The sequence below is a fragment of the Aspergillus ibericus genome, assembly GCF_003184845.1.
Source record: "Aspergillus ibericus CBS 121593 unplaced genomic scaffold BO80scaffold_7, whole genome shotgun sequence".
Lineage (NCBI taxonomy): Eukaryota > Fungi > Ascomycota > Eurotiomycetes > Eurotiales > Aspergillaceae > Aspergillus > Aspergillus ibericus.
In genome coordinates this window covers 733,154-754,042 of record NW_020292105.1, presented here as the reverse complement: position 1 = coordinate 754,042, position 20,889 = coordinate 733,154, and the positions used below count along the sequence as shown (strand labels likewise).

At 54.6% G+C, this 20,889-nt stretch overlaps 6 protein-coding genes across 6 annotated transcripts; 3 read left to right on the top strand and 3 right to left on the bottom strand.

Moving 5' to 3' along the window:
- Positions 1-3,444: 3,444 nt before the first annotated feature.
- On the top strand, positions 3,445-6,845 carry BO80DRAFT_258801 (Na+/H+ antiporter Nha1). Its single transcript, XM_025714721.1, has one exon. It carries the CDS (start codon positions 3,531-3,533, stop codon positions 6,726-6,728), a length of 3,198 nt encoding a protein of 1,065 aa, XP_025578551.1. The 5' UTR covers positions 3,445-3,530; the 3' UTR covers positions 6,729-6,845.
- Positions 6,846-8,357: 1,512 nt separating this feature from the next.
- On the bottom strand, positions 8,358-10,342 carry BO80DRAFT_258618 (adaptor protein STE50). Its single transcript, XM_025714720.1, has 3 exons — positions 9,866-10,342; positions 9,624-9,785; positions 8,358-9,544 (listed from the first exon to the last, which is right to left on the bottom strand). Exons 1-3 carry the CDS (start codon positions 10,131-10,133, stop codon positions 8,502-8,504), a joined length of 1,473 nt encoding a protein of 490 aa, XP_025578550.1. The 5' UTR covers positions 10,134-10,342; the 3' UTR covers positions 8,358-8,501.
- Positions 10,343-13,513: 3,171 nt separating this feature from the next.
- On the top strand, positions 13,514-14,161 carry BO80DRAFT_340930 (uncharacterized protein; the record flags this gene model as incomplete). The annotated part of the gene is made up of 1 exon (XM_025715206.1): positions 13,514-14,161. A coding segment is annotated over one exon (648 nt), but the record flags the coding sequence as incomplete, so codon positions are not given.
- A 286-nt stretch (positions 14,162-14,447) lies between these two features.
- cdc48 (AAA family ATPase CDC48) lies at positions 14,448-17,818 on the bottom strand. The gene is made up of 6 exons (XM_025718857.1): positions 17,381-17,818; positions 17,291-17,318; positions 17,172-17,227; positions 16,866-17,115; positions 15,318-16,809; positions 14,448-15,269 (listed from the first exon to the last, which is right to left on the bottom strand). Exons 1-6 carry the CDS (start codon positions 17,428-17,430, stop codon positions 14,683-14,685), a joined length of 2,463 nt encoding a protein of 820 aa, XP_025578548.1. The 5' UTR covers positions 17,431-17,818; the 3' UTR covers positions 14,448-14,682.
- Positions 17,819-18,492: 674 nt separating this feature from the next.
- Positions 18,493-19,424, top strand: BO80DRAFT_258590 (uncharacterized protein). The gene has a single exon (XM_025714719.1). The coding sequence runs from the start codon at positions 18,666-18,668 to the stop codon at positions 19,284-19,286; it is 621 nt and encodes a 206-aa protein (XP_025578547.1). The 5' UTR covers positions 18,493-18,665; the 3' UTR covers positions 19,287-19,424.
- BO80DRAFT_422578 (uncharacterized protein) lies at positions 19,381-20,647 on the bottom strand. Its single transcript, XM_025718856.1, has 2 exons — positions 20,409-20,647; positions 19,381-20,311 (listed from the first exon to the last, which is right to left on the bottom strand). The coding sequence occupies exons 1-2, from the start codon at positions 20,594-20,596 to the stop codon at positions 19,564-19,566; spliced, it is 936 nt and encodes a 311-aa protein (XP_025578546.1). The 5' UTR covers positions 20,597-20,647; the 3' UTR covers positions 19,381-19,563.
- Positions 20,648-20,889: the final 242 nt, after the last annotated feature.

Genomic DNA, 20,889 nt, shown 5'->3' with positions numbered 1-20,889 from the left:
GGGGGTTGATGGAGTTCCACTTTCGCTCTTTACTCTACTAGTAGTACTTTTCCTATGCACAATTTTGGAAAAGAAATAACTTGTACTCAGTATTTGGCTTTTGTCTGTGGGGGGATTACAGGGGGTTTTGTATGCTGGTATGGTGGGTGGGGGTGACTAATTTTATGTATCGAATTTGTCATTGGTATTGATTTTCACTAGGGAAGTGCTTGTGGAACTATATTGAGGACTAGGTCAATGGTATGGAATAGATTAGGGGATATTGGTAAGTGATCGGGATTCATGGTGTTGGATTTTGTTTTGCGGTTCTGTGGTGTGGTGTGGTGCAGCTGAGGGTATACTACTAGTAATCACTCCGCTAGTGGGATATTTGTACTACATTGAGGGTGTCTGCTTGAATAGATTGAATTGGTGTGTGCTTGTCTGGTCATGTGGTCCGGATATCTTAATGTCCTAGTATTGTGATGGTAGGTAGCATCTTAGATCTGATGGGGTACTCTGTACTCCAGACTCTCGCGCCGCTGTTCCCTCACGTGGGATATATCTGACTTGCCATATGCACATGTCAAAGCACATTTTATGTATTGATAGTGCATTTATCTCCTTGATTCATCCGTATTAGAGAATGGTCCGATACTAGAAGACCTGGTAAATGGAGATGATCGATAGCATCGTAGAACTCAGCAATGCCTCGAGAAATACCAGTATGAGGCTTCCTTTCATCCTGCGTGGGGTATTAGCGAGGGAAGGCGAGAACAAGGCTGATAGATGGCCAACGAGTCACTCCCAATTGACTTTTCTAAAGCTTAAGTTGGCGTGGTAGTCAAGAGCGTCGAAAGTCGAGACCGCCCAAAAGGCGGATGGAGACCGGTCAACTAAGAGAGATGCTGTCCATCTCTACTCCGTACTTACCCCACTATGAACCCTCCACGCGATCACGATACGAACAAGCTCTCATCCGTTGCAGTCGCTCGACGGCTTGGGCTGCCATGCCTGCCGAGCCAAACGCTGGCGGTTCGAACAGTGATTGGGCTTCATACTAGGACGCTCCATCGATCGTGAAAACCTTAATCCACTACTCCGTACATTGCCCAGTCTGCCTGGATCCAAAGTACGGTGCAGGATACACCTCGAGTACACTGCACGCTGCCCTGCTGCAATTGCAAGCCTACCGAGCGAGCCCAGATTACCGCAGTGCAGTCAGATCGGGCCAGCTACCCGAGGGCCAGAGAAGTCTGGTGGGAGGCGTCAATTGCTTCATTCTCGCTCACGCCGCCACTCATGCAGGTTTTGCCGCGCTACCACGGGGCAACTTCAGTCACACGGTTCCAGGACAAAGAGTATCGGACGGCGACAAGAATGTAGACGCGCAAGACATGACTGTCACTGTCTAGACCGACCACGTCAGGATACATCTCTAGGGAGGAAAATGAGATCCGTCCCATGTCCGTTGGCTTCATCCGCGAACTCAAACAGACAGAAACCTGCAGGAGAGTCGGGATAGAAGTGAGTCAAGCGGCAACGGTTATTTTATTTTTGGCCAGAGACGCAGCTGGCTAGAATTGTGTGTGCGTCCGATATGCTCCGACTCGATCAGACTCACATGGCGTCGAACCCGGCCGGTATAAGTTTGGCATGTCCTAACGGTCCGGGGGGGGGGGGGGGGGTGTTCCATCGGCGAGGCTGGGGAACAGGATCAACGGGGTGGTCTCCAAAGGGTTGGTACATGGGAGAGATGTACCTGGCCAAGTACCTGGCAAGTCCCTGGCAAGTCCCTGGTTACTGGGCTGTAGTTGGATGTTAGGCGAGAGCGGTCGACCAGGAAGGGATCCTCGTGATGCCGGGGCGAGTGGGAGGCCCGGCCTGACTGGCGGGCGGTCGGTCCACTGCGGAGCCGGGCTAGCGGCTCACCGCCAATGAAGCACGGCAGGAACGTTCGGCAGCCTCGCAGGGCGAAGAAAGTGGAAAGTGGGCGATGGGCGATAAGCAGCGTCTTGCCCGGCCGGGTAAGGTCGGCGATGGAATGGATGGCGGCGGATCTCAGCCCGGTTTGGCTGCCATGGCCGCATGTCGTCATGGAGGTGATTGGCACCAGCTGGAGGTGACACGGTCTCAGCTGTCACTGGGGCTGGCTTGGGGACTTGAGGGTGAGGTTGGGGTTGGGGTTTGACACGAGGTCAAGCATGCCTGCATCACCGGTCTGATTGATACATGCCACTTAGGTCGAGCCCGTGGGAAAGTGTAAACTGTGTAACCCTGGCCCGATCGGTAGGTCAGATCGATGGACTGGTCCGGTGCGGACTGGAATGGACAGTGTACCCCAGGTCGGACCAAAGGGAGGCGAACTAGTATCGAACTACGGAGGACTATGTACATTGTATACCATCGAGATACCGGGCAAGAACCACTCTCCGACTCTCAATAGATGAATGGTTCAAGCCAACTGCCAAGGGAATAATCGGGAAATGAAGGACGCTGGGCTGACATGGAGACAGCCTGAGTCGAGAGGCGACGATAAAAAAAACGCCAGCCGGAGTCCCGCTCGCCAAGCCTCGAAATTGTTCGTTCCGCGAACAACCATGGGCCTTCGACTGGCGCTATCCCCGCCCGGCCTGATCCGCGCCTCTGATTCCTGCGTAATCGCATTCATTTGGTCGCTGGCTGCATCCCATCCTCCCCCTTCAGCGTCACGATGCCGCGCTGCCACTGGGTCTCGGGCTTGGTCGTGGTCTTGGTATCCCGTTCGTGAAATTTCCGGCCCTCTGGTCCCGGCCATTCGCCAGCTTGCCCAGACACTTAGTACACTCTCTCTCTCGTCCCTCCACCTCCACGCTCTTGCCTGCTCGCTGCTGGGGCCCTTTCCTGGTTCCTCTCGCATTTCCTTTTCTTGGGCGCATCTCCCCTCTTTAGTACTACTACTCTCTTCCCTCCTATCTCCCCTCCCTATCTTTCTCCCATATCTTCAGACCACCGGGCCCTTTTTCTTCTTCTTCCCTCCTCCTCCCAGCGGAGTCGATCAGGACGCGCTCGTCACATCGTCGGAGATCTTCAGGCATTGCCTGATCTGGTAAGCCCGGACCTCTCCTCTCTGTCACTCCTCTGCCACACGGACCAACTCTTTTTCCTTTTTTTCCCTTCTGCTACCATCCCCTTTTCTTCCTCTTCCCCCCCCCCCCGGAGGATATCTCACGTTCAGCGCTCACTCAGACACCTCCCCCTTGCAGGACGCGCCCGTGAGGCCCTTGGAACCACTGCGCCCCTCGTCCTCATCTATTCTCCGCCGCGCCAGCTTCCCCCCTTCGATCCGCTGAACTACTCCCCCCGAGGTATGCGGGAACCCGCCGTTCGTCGACTTTAGAGCCGGACCTCCCTTGCTTGATTGCCCGTTGTTCCGATCGGTAGAAGTATCTCGGGATTTACTGCGCCTGGTGCAGAGCTATTGGGGTGAGGATCACGCCTGCGCGGGGAGGAAATAAATCAAGCGATCCCGCAGGTCGAGCACCGCCGCCGCCCTTCCCTCCGTCGCAATCATGGCGTGGGATCATTTGGATATCGATAAGCCGCATGTGGCGTACATGATCTTGGGGGGCTTTACGAGTCTGTTCATGTTGTGTTCCTTGTTCGTCAAGGAGAAGCTGTACATTGGCGAAGCCACGGTTGCCACGCTCTGCGGTATCATTTTCGGGCCTCATGCCGCCAACCTGTTCAATCCCCTCTCGTGGGGCAACGTGGACAAAATCACCCTCGAGTGTTCCCGCATCGTCCTGGTCGTTCAATGTTTTGCCGTCGGTGTCGAATTGCCCAAGGCCTACATGGAGCGCCATTGGAAGTCCGTCTTTCTTCTGCTGGTGCCCGTCATGACCTGGGGTTGGCTGGTGACAAGTCTGTTCATCTGGTGGATGATCCCGCCTCTCTCGTGGCTGGAGAGTCTCGTATGCGCCGCGTGCGTGACCGCCACAGACCCGGTGCTTGCGTCGTCCGTCGTCGGTAAGGGTAAATTCGCGCGAAGAGTTCCGAAGCATCTGCGAGACTTGTTGTCCGCCGAGTCCGGCTGTAACGACGGAATGGCCTTTCCGTTCATCTACCTAGCATTCTACATCTGGCGCTACCGCCCCGATGCCGGGGAGGTGTCCCTGAATTGGTTCTGCGTGACGATTCTGTACGAGTGTATCTTCGGCGCTGTCTACGGATTCATCATTGGATATCTGGCCCGGCATTCGATCAAATTCGCCGAGCGCAAAGGGCTGATTGACCGGGAAAGTTTCCTGGTGTTCTACTTCGTGCTGGCGGTCTTCTGCGCCGGGTCGGGCAGTCTGTTGGGCATGGACGATCTCCTCATAGGCTTTTCGGCGGGCGTCGGCTTTAGTAACGATGGCTGGTTTACGGAGAAAACCGAAGAATCGCACGTGTCCAACGTGATCGATCTCCTGCTCAACTTGGCCTACTTTGTGTACTTCGGGTCCATCATTCCCTGGGAGGACTACAACAACCCGTCCATTGGCCTTGTTCCCTGGAGGCTCGTAGTCATTGCCCTGCTGGTCATCTTTTTCCGGCGCATTCCCATCATGCTGATGCTGAAGCCCATCATCCCGGACGTCAAAACGTGGCGCGAAGCCCTTTTCGCCGGCCACTTTGGTCCCATTGGGGTCGGTGCGGTGTTCGCGTCTATCCTGGCCCGGGCGGAACTTGAATCCGACAGCACCGAGCCCTGGCCGGAGTCCGAGTTGCCGGGACCGGGCAGTTCCAATTACTATATCGTGCAGCTGATCTGGCCCGTCACCACGTTCATGGTCATCTCATCCATTTTGGTCCATGGCTCCTCCATCGCCGTCTTCACCTTAGGAAAGCGGATTAACACCTTGACCATCACGCTCTCCTACACCACGGCCAACGATGAGGGCCCGTCTTGGATGAACCGCCTGCCTCGCGTACAATCCTTGGCGAAGGGCTCGATGTCTTTCCGCAAACCGGATGATGTAGAGGAATCCTCCAACGAACCGGAGTATCCGCCGGGAACGCTTCCGCCTATCGGTGTCCCTGGCAATTTCTTGCGTCGGGTTCGGGACGAGGACGCGGAGTCGACCGGGGGTAGATCTGCCCGTCGTCGGCGCCGCAGACGTCGCAGACACGACGATGGTGCCGGTGGTCCAATCAGTCAGTCAGCCATCGCGCCCCAACGGCCACCAGACACGGAGTCGGACGAGCAAATGGAAAAGAGTGACGAATCCGAGGAGCGCGACAGGATCGAGCGCGGGGTCTCTCCGCCCTCGAAGGAAGGCGAAAAGTTTGGCCGCGAGCCTGCGCTCGAAGTCTACCTGGAAGGCCACAACATGGTTATGGAAGATGAAGAGGGTAATGTGCTCAAGGTCGAAGATATCAGTCACATGTCCACCGAGGAGCAGCAGCTCCATATGGAACAGCAGCGCCAGAAGCTACAGCAACAGTCGGATGAATACGCCAAGTCCCGCAGTCAACCTCACGGCAGGACTGAAGGAGAAGAAATCGAGGAGGCGGTCGGTGAGAAAACCGGCCACCCCTTGGACAAGGCTCGTATGCGGTTTGGCCAGTGGTTCGGATTCGGCAAGAGTCGTCCCGAGGATCAAGACGATCGGGAAGCCCAGAAGCGCACCGACAAGAAGAGCGCCGAGGAGGCATCAGGGAAGCCCGCCAAACGCAAAGGTCGCTCAGCTCACGCTTACCAATTCGGCAATACGATCATTGTCGAGGACGAAGACGGCGAAGTCATCAAGAAGTATTCCATTCCTTCTACGGATGCCCCCGAGGCTGATGCTCCAGTGCGCCGCGGCTTGACGCGCATGGGAACTTGGTTCGGCATGGAAGAAGAGGGCGAGTCGTCGCAGGCCGCCCGTAAGGCCGCTCAAGACGAATGGTTGGCGGATGACGGCCTTCGATTCACGCTGGCGGAAGACAATGACGTCGGCAAGAGAGGCATCCAGCACAAGGGTCGCCGGATGACCAAACATGAGTTTGCTCAGCAGATCCGTAACCTTGGTCCCAAAGCGCGGCGGGATCTGGTCGAGGAGACCGATGCGCCGGAGCGGGTGAAGAATGTGGCTCGCCAAGAGGCGCGGAAGGCCGATTCGCAAGAGCGCCGTAAATCGGACCCTGGCATGACCACGCGGATTCCTGTGCCGGTCGCGGAGGATGAATCCGGCTCCGACAGCGAATTCAGTGAGGACGAATCGGACGATGAAGTGGCTGGAGACATTGCCGCTTCGTTGGCGCGGTTCACGCGTGGCACGGCAGCCGAGGAGCGGCGCAGTATCCACCTCAGCAGTCCGACAGCCCCGTCGCCGAAATCACGTCCTCGGTCGCGACGGGACTCTGAAGATGATGGCACCGAACGTATTCCGCCGGCCCAGCTTCGCGAAGCGGCCGGGCTGTCCCGTCCACCCCAACAAGCGGACCTGGATGACACCGGCGAGACGCCGGCGGAACGACGCCGTCGTCTGGCTGCCCTGGGTGAGATCAATGACTCGGACGAATCTGATGATCCGGATGCGGCTCTGGAGTCCGACGAGGAGAGCAACGATGTCGATGCCGGAGCGAAGGTCTCCTTTGCGGACGGCACGAAGCCCGCGGGAAGCAGACAACAGTCAGGCGATACAAGTGAGGGCCAAGAAAACAGCTCCCCGTACACCCGACAGAGTCGCAGTCACAGTCGTCGAAGCATCTCCTGGGGAGGTGAGAAGGGTCGAGAGACCTGAATGAGCAACCAGACCCGAGTCAGGAAGAAGCCTGTCAGTGAACTGGGGGAAAGAATAAAATAAGGGGTCCAAGAAAAAGGGGGCGGTGAACGGACCTTGCGGTGTAGAAAGCATTTTTTTTTTCTATTACCTCAGACCATCGAGTCGGGCCAAGAGAAAAGGAGAATTTCAGAGGTCGGGTTGGGTTGTTCACGAGAATCCGGCGTTCATTGCATGCATGTCTTGAGGCCATAATGTATAGAGAGCTTTCCTTTTGTGTAACTACTTATTTGCATTTCCACCGCCCGCCCTGCCCCGCGCTGTGCAACCCGACAGTTCAGCGCGGTCTGCGGTGTCGACCGGGCCCTTACTGCGTACTGAGTACCGGTATATCTGATAGACGATGGAGGGATTTATACGGATGCCCTAGATGGCCGATGATTCTTAATGAGTACAGTACATACTATTACATATGCTATTGCTTCTTTACCTGTTCGCTGCCGCCGAATGTACCTCTAGATTAGTAGAATCCAAATAGAGCATATCCCCTCCTCTTGGATCATAGTCCTCCGTTATAGTTCAATCCAAGCTTAATCAGAAAAAAATCACTCCACTAGTCTAGATTCTAGATTCAAGATACCTACTGGCCCAACCCTCTCCCCGCTTCATCCTCACCAAATACGGAGAATACCCCCATCTAGACAACTGCATTCCTCCATCCTCCGTAGTTCTAACACCAACCCACCTAGCCCATCGCCCCGGACTACGTATTCCGTCTTCAGACGTATCTTAAACAGTCCCAGATAAGACACGGAGCACATACACAAATACAAGCCATAGATGAAGGACCCTGCAGAACATAACATGCCATGTATACCAGCTCATATCATCAGAAGGTCATGACTATAGAGTAGTACGTAGAGGTAGTAGTATATATACCCAACTCGATCAGTAGTACTCCGGTCCATTCCACTCCCCCCCCCTTTTAGCTGGGGACTCTGGGGTCTATATTCTTGGGGTAGAGGGGGATAGGAGGGGCGGGTCAGATCGGATCGGATTAGATCGGAGCAGAAACTAGAGTCTGGCTAGAATAGGGGGTGATGCCGAGGAGCGGAGGTATGAGGGAAGGAGGGTAGGACGGAAGGGGGTATGCAGGTTGGATTGGGATTGATGTGGTTAGTGCATAGTTAGGTGGGGGACAGGAAGAGACTGGAAAGATGGGGTCTAGACCCCATTTTCTTGGATAGTGATTGTGATTATTTAGTAGTGATTGGATGAGAAAGGGAAGGTTTATTGTGCCCGAGTATGTAGACTGTAGATTAGTGTACTACTTTACGTACTATGTATCTAGATAGTGGCACATCTGGGGTGCAGAGATGGATTGTGCTTGGTAATAGTCTGGTAGCAATAGGATAAGATGAGACTTGGATTGAGGTAGAAGTTAAGATAGTCACATTGATAGATGGTGGCCCGAGTAGGATCGATTTGAATAGAATATGTATACATGTAGACAAGTTATTCAGAGAAATTAAGGTAGTATGTGTTAACAGACATGAGCTTATGAGACGCAAATAAACCCCAACAATGCCACGCTGATATATGAGCTTTTCCAGTTCCGGATCCCCAACACCAAAACACCGCTGATATGATGATAGGATGATATGAAGAGAGCCAATGACAGAAGCCTGTATTCATGGCAAGAATGGAAATGAAATGACCCCTAGAAGAGGTCCCGGGGTATCTCAAGTAACAAGTAAACGTAATGATGCTACTGTCGAAATAGGCTGCTGCAGATCACAGGACTCCGCCTGGCAGGTTGATCTGAGCTTGCCGTCCCTCAAAGCCAGCGCTGTTAGGTGCAGACCCACCCCCAGAGTACATGCCGCTCTCGATGGGATGGACTTGCTTCCGCAACATGAACATCGGCTTGCGGCCTTCCTTTTCAAGCTGCTTAAAGAGGATAAGTGGCCTCTCTTCTAATCCGAGGCATCGTTCTTGATCCCCATATACGATGTAGAGTGCGTATTGCTTCCAGTCCGCGTTGATGTTGTACTTCTTCAGCGCCGCCGGGAGAACCTTATGGCACGGATCGTCCATCGACACGCGGAAGGACTTGAAGATTTCAACACTAGGCGGTTCCTGCGTTGCCCGGGATTCCGACCGAGTAGGGATGTCCGGGCGTGTGGCTTGGGTAGGTGTAGGATTCAACCGATCTGATCGGGACTGTGGTGGAAGTGTGTCTTCGTGATGACTGTGGGAAACATGGTTTACGCTGCTAGAACTCGATTGCGTATAGGCTCGCGAGGCTAGAGTTTGCGGGGCGTAGTGGTTGCCTGGAGACGTCGGGCTGGGGATACCGGGTGAGAGTTGCGACTTGCCGTTGAGGATAGTCATGTGGGATGCGTTTGCCGTTGACGGATCAAGCCCGCCGCCATCACTGTACATTCGGCCCTCGTGAATCGAAGGTGGAATATGGGTAGGCGAGTTAGTCTTAGGAGTAGTGCCCCCAGTGTGGCCCCTTTTGGAAAATGTTCGGGATAGGATCGACCCAGACCGATCCAAAAGGGTAATTCCTGATGGAGACGTGAGCGTCTGACCATCGTGATATCCATCGGAGCTGGATACTGGCACGGAGGTCGGTGGGGGGAGCGGTTGTGATTTGTCCTTTGCCATTTTGAAAACGGGGAGCAGTTCTTCGCGCAGTCGACGGTACTCCTCTGCAATACGCCGCATCTCTGACTCCATCGTCACAATGCGCTCATCTCGTATCCGGATCGACTGAATCAACCGAGCAATGTCTTCTTGGGTCGCGCCTTCGTTCATGCTCTGGTCCGCAGCTGCCGAGGTAATAAGGTTAGCCAGTCATGATGATATTACGGGCCGCAACCCCCAGAAGGAGCTATTCAGGAAACATACAAAGCGGGATATAATGATCTCCGTCGATGGGAATATCTTGCTTGACTTTGGTTTCGTATACACTCTTCAGGATGGTCAACCGATGTCCCACACTCGCAATGCCCATTTCCTTCAGCTCATCGTGCTTCAGGGCAATGAGCGCTTCGCCAACGATTTCATTCTCTATGTTACGCAAACCCCATGCAGTCAGCGACCCTGGTGTCCAAGCGCCTCAGTTTTGGAACCTTGGAACCTTGGCTTACCTATAAATGCCCCGCAGTATTGACGAAGCCCGAGGGCGGCAACAAAGTTGGCACACTCTTCCGCAGTCCATTCGGTGATGATCGTTCGAGGAGACCGCGGATTCTCGTCGATATTGGCCAAGGTGGTTGGGGTGTGTTCTGCTGACGGGAATTCAGATTCAGAAGGAGAGGCTTCGGAGTCGGTGGCCAGATGGGGCGACGTGATGACACTGCGCTCGTACTCGTCATCCGCATCCGAGTCGGCATGATAAGAGGTGTGGAGTGACATGATGAGAGGAAGTATTCAAAGACCGGTGACGACGCCCGAGGATGCGAAGAGGGGGGCTGGGGTGGACGTCGGACCGGCTAGCAGACTCAGCGAAGCGCCAGCCTCTTGGTCCAGGGACAGGTTGCCGAAAATCAAACAGCAACAGGGAGACCGGCCGCACAGAGCAACGCCACGAGATCAAGGCCAAGCACGGACGAATTCGACTCAAATGAACAGCGTTGGAGAGCGATTTCAGTCTGAGCAGGCGTGCTATATGAACGGGAGGGACGGAAAGCGGGCCAAAGCCAGGACTCGGACCGTGGGGATCTTAAGCACTGCGAAGGTCGAATGATGAGGACAGGATCGAGGAGGATAGGCTAGGAAGGTGAACTCAGGAGAGTCAGGGCGAAGGGGCGGCGAAGCATAAAAAGAAGGCCGTGATGGAGGAGCAGCAGCGGAGGGAACCTGAGGCCAACAAGGCTAGTAGGCATGCAGCCAGAGCGAGAGAGCGGGGAAGCTCGGCCAACTCTGGGGACCAACCGGGTGCGAAGGGGCCTCGTTGCACTGTCAGGGAACACCGTCCACGGGGGGAAGACTCGGTGGGACCAACGGCGAGATGGGAGAGGATTAAGGTCAGGCAAAGGAGAGGCGGCGTGAGCCAGCGATAGACGATGAGCAAGAGGAGAGAAGAGCAGCTGGTTGGGCGCGGAGTCGAGCGAACCAACCGCCGAACGGGAAAAGAGAGGCGCTTCTAAAGTTGGATCGTCGCACGTGATGTCGGTCTGGACTCTCAGCAGCAGCAGCAGCAGCACCACTACCACCACCAGCACCACTTATCTCGCTCAACTGGGGCTACTCTCTTATACAGACCTACTGTCGGCCGTTCTTCGGCTCTCCCCGACACCCTCACGACGGGTAATGGATCGCTCATCCTTGCATCGTCCCCAGCCAGGCCCGGAGCAAAATCACTCAGTGACGCATCCCGCAGACGAATAGCAAGAGAAGCCTCCAAAAAATGAAAAAAAAAGGAGAGCCAGTGCCGACTTCAAGCGCCCAATATTATTTCAACCAAGGAAAAAAAAGAAAAAAATAATGAAAACAAAATAAAAATAAAAAAGAATAAGCAAAAACGGCACAGGCCGGGCATGCATCCCCTGGATGAACTGAGGACACTAACGAGGCGCCCTCCTAGTGAGCAAAACTATTCTCACACAAAAGCGACTAGTTTGGATCGGTGTTCATGCGAACCAGAATCAAGGCCCCGGATGCTCAACGGCCAGTGGACAGAGGGGTTGGCTGCTCCCACTCTTCCTCAGCGCAGGCGCTGTCAAAATCCAATAGTGCCGGAGCCTTGACGTTTTCGGCCTGGCCCTGGGTCCGAATCCTCCGCTGTCATCGTGCCATTTGGTCGGATCATGGATGGTCTGAATTGTTGCTGGCTTCCTTCATGCAAGGACGCCCATGCTCCATCCGTAAAACTCTTTCCATCGCTTGCCCCTTTTCTAGCCTTTTCTCCCGATTAGCTAGAATTTGGGTCTCCGTTCTATATTTATCCCTTCGGATACTATCGCCGAACGGCGTTATCGCCGTGTGCCTGTGCCCGTAGAAGTTTATTCCAGCATCGATATCCGCGAATCCCCCGCCTGGAGCGATTGCATTACGTATGGTGGAAGAGGGTCCTTTGTTCACCTCCCTGGATGGCGGCTAGTAACGGCCGAATCTACGGCTCAATACCGAGGTTGTCCCATGGCAGGGTGATCGCTGAGCTGGTCGGGAAAGCCATACAAATGGATTCTCCCCCGATACTATTCGTGGCTCCGCAGTCGGAGTGGCATCCAAGACGGAGTACGGAGTACATTTGTCGAAGATCTCCCCTGGCGATGATGTCGATCACAAATACTGGTGTTGATGACCAACAGCATAATCCGCTCCGCAACCTTGTGCAGGCTTCGAATCCCTCACTGTCCGTTGCTGCATGAATCAAGGAAGCACCTACAGACGATATGTAGACGCCGCATTAGGATGACGACTGCCTCCCATCTTATCAGGAAACTTAATACCCCTTGCACGGCTAAGAATCCAGCCATCCGCCATGGGTCTTTCAGGCTTCAGCCCGGTTGTCACACTTCAATCCCTGGCTGGCAGCGCAGCAAACCTTACACGAACATGTGGCGGTGCCAGCCATCCCGGCGCCAAACGATATCAACCAGGACACTCGGATGCCATCTGATCATTCCACCACGCAGCTAACCCCCTTCTTTGTTCGGTGCAGTGCCGCTGAAAGAACTACGAAGATTATCTACACCCCCCCGGCAGTGGAGCCAGCATGTCTACGTAGGTATACCCACCCCGGCGCAAAGATTGCACCCTGGTCCATTCGATGCGCCAACCGCCGGTCCTATCTATTTATATCGGACAAACCCTGAAGCCTTGTTCAGAATATGCCCCGCGTCGGCGCCTCCCTATAGCCGTAGCCAACGGGGATGAGCGGCGCGTCCGTCCGATGCGATGCGATGCGATGTCAGGCGGCTATGCTGCAGATACATACGGAGGATGGAGTACGGAGTACTATGGAGTAAAAGAACAATGATCCCTTAGATTCAGTCAGTGTGATATTGCCAAGGTCAATAAGGCTATCGTGATGGGGTTGGAGTAATCATTTGTGTTATGTTCTGTCATTTGGATGCAGCCCCATCCATGACGCTTTGGGAAAAAAGAATCGGCGGGTGAATCAACACTCTCTTCATTGTCTCCTGAATCAGTAATGGAGTCTATTGATCATCTATAATCTCCGGCAGCCAATAACACTAATTCCATTAACATTGTCCTCCCCTATTGAACCGTCCCATTCTCCTCCGTACCGACTAGTGCTGCTCCTCCGTCGCGGCATCTTATCGGCGGTTCCTGCGCGGGCCTCCGACCACCGCCAGCCCTCCTCTCTTCCCCGGACTAGTTAGTATCTTTCTCGCCCCCAACGCCTCCTCTCCGCTCAGAGCTTTCAGCTACTTGTGTCGCACCAGCTGGGACTTGCCCACAAGACCGCAAGGTATCACTAACCGCAAGGTACCACTACTCCGCGCAACCTCTTCTGTACCCGCTAACGATCGCGATCGCAAGATATCTCCTAACATCCACCGCCGCAATCCGCAATCCAGCCACAACCATTACCACAATCGTCACCAGATCTGAGCATTGACCTCGCACCATATCCCCTCATTCTACTCCGACCAGACTCAGACCATATACCCATCAACCCACACCCACCAACTCCTCTCCTCTCTACTCTCTCGCAGCGCGCCAACGCGATCACCTCCCATCGCGCCTCCACACACACACTCACTCACCACCTCACCTCACTTCACCCAACCCAACATCCAACAACAACACACACCAAAATGCCCTCCTCCTCCCCTTCCCACACCTCCTCCACCACCGCCACCTCCACCACCATAGACACCCTCGAATCCGACCTCCTCCAGCACCTAACCAGCACCCCCGCCCTCGAAGACCTGCACACCACCCTCCTCAGCTCCCTCCAACGTCTCGGCTGGACAGAACGCATCCGCAAACTCGCCCAGGAACTTCTCCGCGGCGGCCGCTGCGAGCGCTTCGACGAGGTTTTCGAGGCCGTGGTCGCGTCCGCGGAGGGGAGGAAACATCCTGTTTTGGTGGAGGCGAATAGGATCAAGCAGTCACAATCACAGTCGCAGCAGAGTAGTAATGGGCAGGGTGCTAGTGGGGGGATAGGGATTGGGAACGACGACGACGGGATCGAGAATTTTGAGACGTACGATGTACGCATTCCGCAGGCGGTGGTGGACCAGGGGGTCAGGGCGATTAAGGAGGTTCTGAGGGAGGTGGTTGTTGCGGATGATGGGGGGGATATTTTGGATGGGGAGAATGGGCACTCGCATGGACATGGGAAGGAGGAGAATGGGACGGGTGGAAGTGGAGAGAAAGAGAAGGAGAAGGAGAAGAGCAAATCGTCAACGAAGAATGGGGATACGGCGAGTCCGGTGAAAAAGGTGGAGAAGAAGCCGAAGACGGGGAAACAGGTCAAATGATTGACTTGTTATTATCGTTGTCTACGGAAGATTCCTTTCTTGATTTTTGTCTTGCTTGCTGGCTGGCGTGGTGGGTGTTCGGGTGGTTGGTTACTGTCACGCTGACTGACGGTTAGGTATATCGTATATCCCCTATGTTGTTTGCTTTGTGGTTTCTATCGGGCGTTGGTATCGGGTACGGTGAGCCGGGTGTTGCTTCTTTGATGGGCTGGGTTCAGGCCTGCATACGGAGTAGTTCTCTTGATACCAGCATTATCTGCTGGAGTTATGTACCACAGCAGTAGCAGTAATGCACATTCTACATATCCACTTCAGTAGAGATAGATACCTTGACTACAGAATACCATGTAGTTTATATTATAGCACCAGTATGCTCGACAGATCAATCTCAAGAAATACCCCAATACGAATGACCGAGTCCGGCATTTCTCCTGCCTCAAAACCCGCTGTTTCTAACTGGTGCAGATGGATAGCAAACTTGGAACATGTAAATGTAAGAAAGAACACTAGTCATAGAGGCTGTCGTCATTGCCGGCTTCACCAAACGTGTTGTTGTCCGTCACCTCACCCGCCGACGGGAACCGGAAGAAGCTGCTGCCGCCCGAGTTCTTCAGGCTCTGCGCAAATGCCTCGTACCGGCGGATCTCCACGTCGCTGACCGACCGTCTGGCAGACTTCATCGCCTCCTCGAAGTGCGCCCGGGTCAGCTCCGGCACCGGGTCCTCCTCCTCAACCTCCTCGTCCTCCATCTTGACATCCTCGCCCAGAGCCTCACGCTGTTTCGTGCGCTCAATGTCCGCACTGATGGACTGCTTGATCGCCAGCTTGACGGCACGCTGGGTGACGAAGCCAAGATCGGCACCGGAGAAGCCGTGGGTCTTGCTAGCAATGAAGGTCAGGTCGACATCGCCCGCAACGGGGGTCTTGCGGAGCTGCGCCTTGAGGATGCTCTCACGGGAGAGCTGGTCGGGCAGAGGAACGTAGACCAGGGTGTCGAGACGACCAGGGCGGACTAGAGCGGCATCGAGCTGCTCGGGTCTGTTGGTCGCACCGATGACGAAGACGTTCTTCTTGGAGGTCATACCGTCCATTTCTGTTACAAGTCAGTTACTGCTCCATGATACACAAGATCAGCACTTACCAGTCAGGAGCTGGTTGACGACACGGTCAGAGGCACCACCAGCATCACCAACAGAACCACCACGGGATTTGGCGATGGAGTCCAGCTCGTCCAGGAAGACAACGCAAGGAGCTGCAGCACGGGCCTTGTCGAAGATGTCACGGATGTTGCTCTCCGACTCACCGAACCACATGCTCAGCAACTCAGGACCCTTGACCGAGATGAAGTTGGCAGCACACTCGTTGGCCACGGCCTTGGCAAGCATGGTCTTACCAGTACCGGGGGGGCCATAGAACAGAACACCGCGAGAAGGCGAAAGACCGAACTTCTGGAACTTCTCGGGGTGGTCGACAGGGTACTGGACGCTCTCAATAAGCTCGCGCTTGACCTCCTCCAGACCACCAATGTCCTCCCAGCGAACGTTGGGCACCTCGACGACGGCAACCTCGCGCAGGGCGGAGGGGTTGGAGACACCCAGGGCGTAGCGGAAGTTCTCCATGGTGACACCAAGAGAGTCGAGGACCTCGGCATCGATGGTATCCTCATCGAGGTCGATCAGATCCATCTTCTCACGGATCTGCTGCATGGCAGCCTCGGAGCAGAGGGAGGCAAGATCAGAACCGACGTAACCGTGGGTCTCGGCGGCAATGGTCTCCAGATCAACATCGTCACCCAGCTTCATGTTCTTGGTGTGGATCTGCAGGATCTCAAGACGGCCGGTGGGGTCGGGAATGCCGATGTCGACCTCACGATCGAAACGACCGAAACGGCGGAGGGCAGGGTCGATGGAGTTGGGGCGGTTGGTGGCGGCCATGACGACGACGTTGGAGCGAGCCTTCATGCCGTCCATCAGGGTCAGGAGCTGGGAGACGACACGGCGCTCGACCTCTCCGTTGGTCTTCTCACGCTTGGGAGCAATGGAATCGATCTCGTCGATGAAGATGATGGCAGGGGAGTTCTTCTCAGCTTCCTCGAAGGCCTTGCGCAGGTTCGACTCGGATTCACCGGCCATCTTGGACATGATCTCGGGACCGTTGATCAGGAAGAAGAAGGCACCGGTCTCGTTGGCCACGGCACGAGCCATCAGGGTCTTACCGGTACCAGGAGGACCGTACATGAGGATACCACGAGGGGGCTTGATACCGATCGACTTGAACAGCTGAGGGTGGCGAAGGGGCAGCTCGACCAATTCACGGATCTGAGCCATCTGCTTCCGGCAGCCACCAATGTCGTCGTAACCGACCTCGTTGAGGTTACCCTCCTCATCCTCGCGCTGAATCGGCTCACCCTCGCAGTGGATGATAGTATCTTGAGCCACAATACCGTACTCTGGGGGGTCCACCTCGACAACCTTGAACTCCACTTGCCTCATACCACCTCTTACTGTGAACAGATCTCCCTGTCTCACGGGTCTGTAGGCTTCGCGGAAGTAGGGGGCGAGGAAGACATCGAAGAGGGAGCCAGTCAGGCCCTCGACGGTGTCTGCGATGGGAAGGACGGCAATACGCTTGGCCTGTAGGAGAAGCGTGGTTAGTACCACTAGATCGCGTTGGAAATAGGAGCACTCACGTATTTGATGTCGGGGCAAGGGTGGACGGTGATGATGTCGCCGTGCTTGACACGGAGGTTGTGTCTCACAACACGGTTGATGCGAGCGCTTCCATCATCGAGATCATCGTCCGCCAACACAATCAGAACAGTATCCTTGCGCTTCTTGCCCTTGACGAGGACGGTGTCACCCCGGAACAGCTGAAGGGTGTCCATTGTGTTGTTGGAGAGGGCGATAACGGAGTTGTCATCGTTAACGGCGTCAGTGACACTAGCACCCATGCAGTCAGTACCCAACCATCCCCGCACGAGACAACACTAGCTTACATCAAGGAGTTGGGCTTCTTCTTCTTCTTCAGAATAGCCGTCGAAGTATCAAGCTCCTATTGCACGAGCGTGTCAGTATCACCATCAAGGTCCTTCCCGTGTGCTGGCAAAGTCTTTACCTCTTTCTTCTCAGCGCCGGAGGCGTCTCTGTGCGATACGTTAGCTGGTGGGCGGTGGGAGATTCAACGCCAGAGAGGCTCATCACATACTGGAGGTTGACCCTCTTCTTGTCGTGGGTGTGATCCGGTTCCGAGCTCATCTTGAAGGAGGGGGGTTGGATAAGGCGCGTAAAGCAACGTAGACAGTTGGGAACGTATCAAGGACTGTCGCTGTACCGGATTTGGCGAAGCTCGGCAACAGGGACCAAGGCGAAAATGGAGGTGAAAAGGAAAAAGGACAGAAAGACAAGTCCCACCAGACAGGAAGAGATGCCTGAGGGGGAGGGGAAATTGGAAGGGATGGGATGGGATGGCAGAGGTGGAGAGAGTTGGAAGTGAGATCGGAGGTTGGCAGAGAGAGCTCCCGTTAAGAGGTGACGATAGTGCCAGGCCCTACCGGGGGCTGATGACTTAAGCTGTTGCAGCAGATTCACGAGCCACCCTCTGTTTTGCCGCCACCGCCTGGGGAGAGAAGCGCATGGAAGCCGGTCGTATCCACTCTTAGTGATCGTCCTCGGGGCCTAATCTTGAGTCTCATTACGGAGTACTATGGAGTCCATCGTACTACTAGCATCTCGCTACTATCCTATACGCTTTTTAGACCCTGAAATGGGTTCTTCCTGCTTTCTAAGCCGCAATCCACACAAATGACTTACGGTGGCTGTTGCCCCTTGATCTGCCGGAGATTTCCTGGCCTGAAGTTGCACTGCACCGCACCGCCTTGTGGCATCATGCCTCAGGCAAGCTCCCGCAGCCTGCATGCATGGAATGCTTCATATGACAGCCAGCCATGGCTCCAGCCTGGTTTGGCCCGGGCGCTTTAACACCTGCCCAAGGCGTTGTCTGAATACTACCTCGCAGCCTTGTGGTGGAATGCCTCGCCGGCGTCCTGCTGCCTATGCACAGGCTACCGTGCTTGGAAGGCATGACACTTGCACAGCAGATGGGAGCTGCATCGTCCCGGCTGGCCTCAGCCAGAGCTATACCTAATGTTATTAGCTGTGCTCAATTACACCAGTCTTGCCGTGGGGAATTAAGTCACAATGCGGGCAACTGAACAACGGCTGCACGACGAGTGAGTTGGTCTTCAATACATCATCATGCCCATGTAGTATATCGGTGATAGCCTCATGTAACCACAGCCTTTCGCTTCCAATATCACGTCTCCCTCATCCATACCTTTCCATCTAAGGATAGCCTAATCCATCATAGTGAGGCATTTCCTACACCACCACCACCACCACCACCACTCCTCAAGACATAACTTGCGCGGCAGAGCCGTCCTCATCAAGAAGGGAATTTATACATCCTACGTCACCACGACCAAATCCCCAGGATGGAAACCAAACCCACCTACCCTCGCAACTTCCAACTAGCACTCAGTAACAAGCTCAGTCCCGAAGACGTAACCAACCATCTCAACAAACCAGGATGTACACCCCGCTTCGTCTACGGGGTCCTCATGCTTCCCACCGTCCTAAGCCACTACCTCGACACCCCCCAGACGGAGATCATAGCCAAGCAAATGACGCGAGCAACGCTCCGAGGCCATAAGCTCTACCGAATCGGACCGGACAGCACACCCGTCATGGTACCCTCATCGGATCCCCAAGATACGGTAGAGGGTATGCTCATCTTTGGTCTGGATGCCGTGCAGCGAAACGCCATCTACGAAAAGGAAAGTGGACTGATGGAATTGGTGAATGTGCGGGTTACTATTACCCAGGTTGATGGCTTGTTGCAGAGACATGTCGTTTTGAGTCAGAGGGTGGTTGATGCGGGGGCGTTTGTTTGGGTTGATTCTCAAGAAGGGTTGATTCCTATGGAGAGGAATGCCTGGCCGGTAGATGAGTTCTTGGGCAGTCAGTTTTATGAGAATATTTGTCTGTCTCGACGGACGTCGTTGGGGGAGTGGAAGGAGAGGTTTGTTGAGAATTTGTTGGGAGATTCGTTGTAGGAGATGGGTTCCATGGATTAGTTGTTCTGCGATTTAGCACGGGTTAGGATCAAATGGTCTGCTTCTGCTGGGACTTGCATAGGCGTTATGATACGGTGGATAAGTCTGGGGTTATGCTCATACATGATTTCTCCTTATTTAGTATAGCAAGCTAATGGATTAGCCGTCTTCCGTTCCTGATCTAATTCTCTATAGCCTCCACCCACCCCACAAGCCAAAACCAGGATATAAACGCTCAAAAGAATACCAAATCCAAGCCAACTGTAACCTATTCAGCTCACGACGACCCTGTCGCAGCCCAGGAGTCACAGAATTCCCAAGCACCAGCCAGGAAACTGACAAACCCAGTCAAGTGCTCCGGGAATCCAATGCCCTTCTCGAAGCACCAGTGTAGACACAACGGAGCCCAGCATACGTTGTTCATAAGACTCTTCCTCCATGACCGAATCTCTGCCTTCAAAGCATCTCGTTTCTCCTTGCTATCCGCAGTAGCCATTTTCTTCTTCCGCAATACCGTCCCTCTCCATAGGACGAAGAACTGGAAGAAGATGTGTCCGAACCATGCCCTTGTGCTCCAGATATACCACTTATCGATACCACCCCATCGGTCGACGAATCGTTTCGAGACTACGCCCTTTGATGCAAGATAGCCGACGTTCTCGAGGGCCTGATAGATGATGTTCACGAAGACTTGGAGGAGGGTGAGGATGTAGAGGATGCGGTCGGAGGGCGGGGACTTGATTGTCTGAGAGCCCCAAGTCCAGAGTGGAACGAGGCCAAGAAGTCGTAGTGTAAAGCGAGTCTCGGACATGAGGGAGGAGAGGGCGAGAAGTCGCGACTTTTGCGACGATGAGGATGTGGGCTTAGAATTGGGGGATTTGGAGTGGTTTCGTAGCCGGGCGAGAAGGCTTAGACGCGTCTGGAAGGCTATCCATGGTGCAGAGGATAGGATGTGATGAAGTGTATGTGCGAGATAGCCGGTTACTGCGAGGACTCGTTCTTGACCGGCGGCTGTGGCCATGAGCCTGGAGGATGGTATTAGTGGGATCGTGCGCGCGGTCATTGAGCCCCCAGGCGTGGGATGACTGCATGATAATGTTGCGATAGGGAAGAAGCGCTCACCTGTCCAAGCGGTCGACAGTGCCATCCGTTGTTCTGAGAGCTGCCAGCAGCTGGCGTCGAGCACCGTTTATCGACGATACCGGCGGTGATGTCCCCGCAGGGCTCGCCGGGTTCCCCTCACCGTGCTTTTCATGCTCAGCGGCGACGGCGGGCGGAGAGGGGTCGGGAGAGGGTCCAGAGTCTGCCATGGTCTTCGGTGGTATATAGTGTCATTTCCGAAGTCTGGACATGGAAGGATGGGACCTTTATCTTCGGAGAAGGAGAGCGTGATCATCAGCATCTGATCAGCATCTGCGCTTGGCGCGGTGCCGAGGTTCGGAATTGGCTCGGAACGATGGGTCCTGGATGGACCTGCCCGTAGTGCCGAAGGTGGGCTAGATTATGGGTTAGATTAGATACTCGCGCCATGCTTAACTTGACATTTCGATTACTTGGAGAGATACCGAGGATCTAAATTCCATTATTATCAATTTGTCTCGTT